A 5,175-nucleotide genomic window follows, 5' to 3' on the forward strand; every position below is an offset into this window, starting at 1 on the left:
AAAAAAAAAAAAAAGGCCTGCAGCACCCCCTGCTGGCGCTGCTGGGTACTGCACCCCCAACCCAGCCAGGCTGGCAGAGGGTTGCCAGGCAGGGCTCCCAGGCCCCCGGGCTGTAGGTGCGCCAATGCCCGGCCGACGAGCGACTCCCTGCCTGGCACTGGGAACACCTGTCCGGGGCTCCCTTCCAAGCCACGAGAAACCGAAAGGCAGGGAGAGTCCCTGCAAGGCTGCAGGGCCTTTGTCAACCAGCCCACCCCGCATGTGCGCTGGGGCCAGGGGTCAGGGCCGAGGCCCGACCCCTGGGGCTGGGACCCACCGGCCCGACACGGTCCCGGCTTTCGCAGCTCGGAGTTCGCGGTGCACAAGCTGAAGGCGGCGGGGAGCAGCCCAGGGCTCTGCCTCCTGCGCCGCAGCCCCCAGGACTTCGACAGCTACCTGCTCACGGTCTGCGTGGAGGTAGGCTGGCTCCTGCTTCCCGGCGCGAGCCGGGGGTGGACGCGGCGGTCCCAGCTCCTGTGCTGGAAAGGGTCTGCCGGCGCTGGGAGGGAGCCTCGGGGCTGGCATTTGGGGCTGATTTGCCCTGGGGGGGCGCTTGGCCCATGCTGCCGCCCTTGCCCAGCCCCTTGGCTCGCTGGCTGGGGACCGCAAGGCCTCTCTTGCTCTGTCCCGGTGCAGACGGCTCTGGGGATGGACTACAAGCGCTGCCTGATCCGGAAGGACCCAGACGGCGGCTACGGGCTCTCCGGGGTGGCGCGGCGCTTCGGCAGCCTGCGGGAGCTGCTGGGCACCTACCAGCACTGCAGCCTGCAGGCCGACGGCGTGGCCATGCGCCTGGCCGACTGCTGCCCTCCGCGGCCCAAAGGTACGGTTAAGCCGGGCACGCCGAAACCTCCACCGTGCCCCGTGGCAGGGGCTGTCTGCCCAGCCCAGCTCCGCGTTAGGGAGCATCCAGCAATCACCTGCTCATGCCCCCCCCCATGCTCACCCTGTATGCGCCCCCCTAGAAAAGTCCAACCTGCTGATCGTGCGTGGGGGCTGCTCCGCGCTGCCCAGCTCCCCCGCCGCCCCGCGCCGCAGCCCCAACCAGATGACCTTCCACAAGATCCAGCTGGAGAGCCTGACCTGGGTAGGGGCCGGGGAAAGCGGGGGGCTGGCTGGGCTGGGCGGCACAGGGGCCGGATGCAGCTGGGAGGATGCGCGGGGGTCGTCCTGGGCTGGGGGAGGGAGGGGCTGGGACCCCACCCAGCGGCCCGTCGCTCCCCCGCAGGGCGAGAGCCTGGGCCAGGGCTCCTTCACGCAGATCTACCGGGGCGTCCAGCGGGACCAGGAGGGCGGCGAGCAGCACCAGACCGAGGTGTTGCTCAAAGTGCTGGACAGTGGCCAGCGCAACTACTCCGCGGTGAGGCCCTGCGCCGGCCCGGGCCACCCCACAGCCCAGCCTCGGGTGGCTGGGGGGGGGCAGGCCTTCCTTCCCCACCCCACCCCACCCCAGCGCCCTGCCCCTGCCCCTGCGGTGCCTCCGAGAGCAGCCAGTCCCTGCTGGGGTCTGGGGGCACCCTCCCTTCCCTGCCCCCAGGACCCAGGTGGGACGCGGGTGCTTGGCAGGGCATGAGCCCTGCCTCACCTGCTCGCCCCCACCCAGTCCTTCCTCGAAGCCGCCAGCGTCATGAGCCAGGTCTCGCACAAGCACCTTGTCCTGCTGCACGGGGTCAGCATCGGGAAGGACAGTGAGTATTGCCCCCCGCCCCCGGGTCAGAGGCGCCTTAGGTAGGACTCAGCCCCACGCCCGCAGGGACCCCGGCTCCTGCCCTGTGCCGGGCGCGGGGAGGCTGGGCCAGGGTGTCCGGCTTTGCCACGCTGCAGGGTGGATGGAGTCAGGACGCCTGGGTCCTTCGCCCCACTTGGGTGCAGCTGCGGGGAAGGCGATGGGGAGCGCGGACTCCTGGGTTCGGCCCCCAGTCCCAGAGGCGGGAAGCAGCGCCCTGCCGGGGGCGCCGCGGGGGTTTCAACCCCCTGGGGCAGTGAGGGGCAGGGGAGGGGTCTGCAGCCCTGCCCGGCCCCAGCCCCAGCCCCACTCCTGCAGGCGTCATGGTGCAGGAGTACGTGCGGCACGGCGCCCTCGACACCTACCTGCGCCGCAGCCAGGCCGAGGGCAAGGTGACCACCAGCTGGAAGCTGCAAGTGGCCAAGCAGCTGGCCTACGCCCTCAACTTCCTGGTGAGTCCCTGGAAGGAGCCATGCATGCATGAGGGCGCGTGCACACGTGCGTGCACACATGTACAGCCCCTTGCTCGTGCATGCCTACACGCGCACGCCCCGTGCAGCCCCCGGGCTTGGGGCTCACAGCTGGCAAGCTCCCTGGGACGTGCAGCTGACCCCCGGCCCCCTGCCCCCCCAGGAGGACAAGAAGATCGTCCACGGCAACGTCTCGGCTAAGAAGGTGCTGCTGGCGCGGGAGGGGGACGCGGCTGGCAGGAGCCCCCCCTTCATCAAGCTCAGCGACCCGGGGGTCAGCATCACCGTGCTGGCCCCAGAGCGTGAGTGCCCGCCGCGGGTGGGGGCTGGCCTATCCCTGCCCCAGCAAGGGGGGGCACCCTTTAGGGCTAGGCATAGGAAGACCCCCCCCCCGAGGGACACAGCGCCCCCTCCCCCACAGGGCAGCCCTACGGGGATGCTGTGGCGGAGCCAGGCTTGGAAGCCCGGCCTCCCTGGTCCCAAGCGAGCGCTGTAACCACTAGGCCATCCTGCCGCCCCGCGGGGGGACAAACCCGGGGCAGGCCCCGGCTGAGCAGGCCCCTCCCCGCAGTGCTCGTGGACCGCATCCCCTGGGTGGCCCCCGAGTGCGTCCGCGACCCCGCGGCCCTGGCGCTCGAGGCGGACAGGTGGAGCTTCGGCGCGACGCTCTGGGAGATCTTCGGCAGCGGCGCCGTGCCCCTGGGCGCGCTGGAGCCCTCCAAGGTGAGCGGGGCCGCCCAGCCTGGAAGCGGGGGCCGTGCAGACCCTGCGGCCCCTCACGCCCTGCTTCTCCACCCAGAAGCTGGATTTCTACCTGAGCGCCCTGCAGCTGCCCCCTCCCAAGTGGACAGAGCTGGCCAACCTGGTGGCCCAGTGCATGGACTACCAGCCCCGCGGGCGCCCCTCCTTCCGCGCCATCCTCCGGGACCTCAACAGCCTCATCACCTCGGGTGGGCGCCTGGCGGGGCGGGGGGAGGATGCCAGGCTTCCCGGGCAGGCGGGACAAGGCGGGGAGGTCCCCGGGCGGGTGCAGGGGCGTGACAGGGTTCGGGGGTCTTGCCCGTACCCTGGGGGGCTTGCTGCGAGGACCCAGACCCGCTGAGCTTTCCCTCCGCCACGCTCAGACTACGAGCTGCTGTCGGACCTGTCGCCCAGCGACCCCCCAGCCAGGGACGGCTTCTGGGACTACGCCAACGCGCCCCTGTGCCAGGACCCCACGCTCTTCGAGGAGCGCCACCTCAAGTACATCTCCGTGCTGGGCAAGGTGAGCGGGGTCTCGCTGCCCCACACCCCGCTCCCCTGGCGCCCCGCTGCAGCAGAGCTGTACCCGGGGACGCGCTGCCAGGGCATCTGTGCCCAAGCCGGGGGCATTAGCACCTCTCTTGGCCCTCCTGCTCCCGCCGGCCCTTCCACCTGGGGGGTCGCCCCTCCACGAGCACCTGGCCCACCCGGCGTCTCCCTGCGGGTGCGGGTGCGGCTCCGGCTCCGCTCATCGGGCCGCGCTGCCGGTCACAGGGCAACTTCGGCAGCGTGGAGCTGTGCCGCTACGACCCGCTGGACGACAGCACCGGGGAGCTGGTGGCCGTGAAGCGGCTGCAGCAGAGCTCGGCCGACCAGCTGCGGGACTTCGAGAGGGAGATCGCCATCCTGCGCGCCCTGCACAACGACTTCATCGTCAAGTACCGCGGCGTCTGCTACAGCCGGGGTGAGCCGGGGCGCGGGGGGGCAGAGCCCGAGCCGCGGCCCAGCGGCTCGGGATCTGGCCCCGGCAGCCGCGGCTGAGCCCCCCGTGCCCACAGGGCGCCGGAGCCTGCGGCTGGTGATGGAGTACCTGCCCAACGGGTGCCTCCGGGACTTCCTGCAGAAGAACCAGGCGCGCCTGGACCACCGCAAGCTGCTGCTCTACGCGCTGCAGATCTGCAAGGTGCAGGCCGGCTTGGGCGGGGGGCACTGCCAGGGGAGGGCCTGGCACGGGCCCCACAATCCCAGGGGAGCCCCCCTCACGGCAGCCCCAGGGTCCCAGCCCCTGCAAAGCCCACAGCACGCCAGGGACGGGCCCATCCCCGTGCAGCAGGGCAGGAAACTGAGGCGCAGCAGCAGAGGGGGTGAAGCCCAGGGGTGCGGGTCCAGATGCCCGGGGCGGGTGGGGGAGGGCGGCGAGAGGCTTTCCTGGGGCAGGCCCCCCCACAACCCTGCAATGCCAGCTGGGGCTTGCGGGCATGTCTGGCAGGGCATGGAGTACCTGGGCGCCCAGCGCTGCGTGCACCGGGACCTGGCCAGCCGCAACATCCTGGTGGAGAACGACAACCACGTGAAGATCGGGGACTTCGGCCTGGCCAAGCTGCTGCCCCAGGGCAAGGAGTACTACGTCGTGCGCGAGCCGGGGCAGAGCCCCGTCTTCTGGTAAGGGGCCCGAGTCCCTGGGGCAGCCCTGGGCGCCGCGGCGGGGCCCAGCCTGCAGGGCAGCCAGGAGGCCCGGGTCCCCCGCCACACGCTCACCGAGTGGCCTCCGCCTGGTCTCTTTCTCTGTCCGTGCCTCAGTTTCCCTCCTGACGCCACGCTGCAGGAAGCCAAGCGTGGTTACACCTGGCACAGGCGGGTGCAACGTGGCACTACCCCAGCCACAGGCATGCAGTTAGCTCGGGCAGCGCCCCGGCCTCTCCCTCGTGTCCAGCGACATAGCGGGCGGGCCAGAGACCCCCGGTCTCCGCTCCGCCGGGTCAGCCTACCCCCTCGCCCCATGCTGGCGAGGTGCCCGCCCCTGGGGGAAACTGAGTCGCAAAGAGCAAAGGGAGCGTGCTGCAGGCTGCGGGCGCCCGAAGGCGCTGGGTGGAGATCTCCAGGGCTGAGGTCTCCGCTGCAGACCGCTGGCCAGGGATGGGGGGCAGGAGGGCGGCCGTGATGGAGCGTGTCTGGCTGTCCGCGCCCTCCCCCTCTTTC

At 71.6% G+C, this 5,175-nt stretch overlaps 1 protein-coding gene across 1 annotated transcript in view; it reads left to right on the plus strand.

Annotated features, from left to right (window-relative positions):
• Positions 1 to 5,169, plus strand: part of JAK3 (Janus kinase 3) — an 8,854-nt gene extending 3,685 nt beyond the window's left edge. The window contains exons 10-22 of the mRNA XM_019548078.1: positions 345 to 456; positions 676 to 862; positions 1,005 to 1,126; positions 1,268 to 1,399; positions 1,643 to 1,727; positions 2,084 to 2,217; positions 2,399 to 2,537; positions 2,807 to 2,958; positions 3,035 to 3,185; positions 3,360 to 3,499; positions 3,751 to 3,940; positions 4,035 to 4,159; positions 4,466 to 5,169. Coding sequence (XP_019403623.1) covers positions 345 to 456; positions 676 to 862; positions 1,005 to 1,126; positions 1,268 to 1,399; positions 1,643 to 1,727; positions 2,084 to 2,217; positions 2,399 to 2,537; positions 2,807 to 2,958; positions 3,035 to 3,185; positions 3,360 to 3,499; positions 3,751 to 3,940; positions 4,035 to 4,159; positions 4,466 to 4,642 — 1,846 coding nt within the window. The 3' untranslated portion in view covers positions 4,643 to 5,169. The remainder of the gene's footprint in view (positions 1 to 344; positions 457 to 675; positions 863 to 1,004; positions 1,127 to 1,267; positions 1,400 to 1,642; positions 1,728 to 2,083; positions 2,218 to 2,398; positions 2,538 to 2,806; positions 2,959 to 3,034; positions 3,186 to 3,359; positions 3,500 to 3,750; positions 3,941 to 4,034; positions 4,160 to 4,465) is intronic.
• Positions 5,170 to 5,175: the final 6 nt, after the last annotated feature.

This window comes from Crocodylus porosus, unplaced genomic scaffold (assembly GCF_001723895.1).
Source record: "Crocodylus porosus isolate Cpor-Errol unplaced genomic scaffold, CroPor_comp1, whole genome shotgun sequence".
Lineage (NCBI taxonomy): Eukaryota > Metazoa > Chordata > Crocodylia > Crocodylidae > Crocodylus > Crocodylus porosus.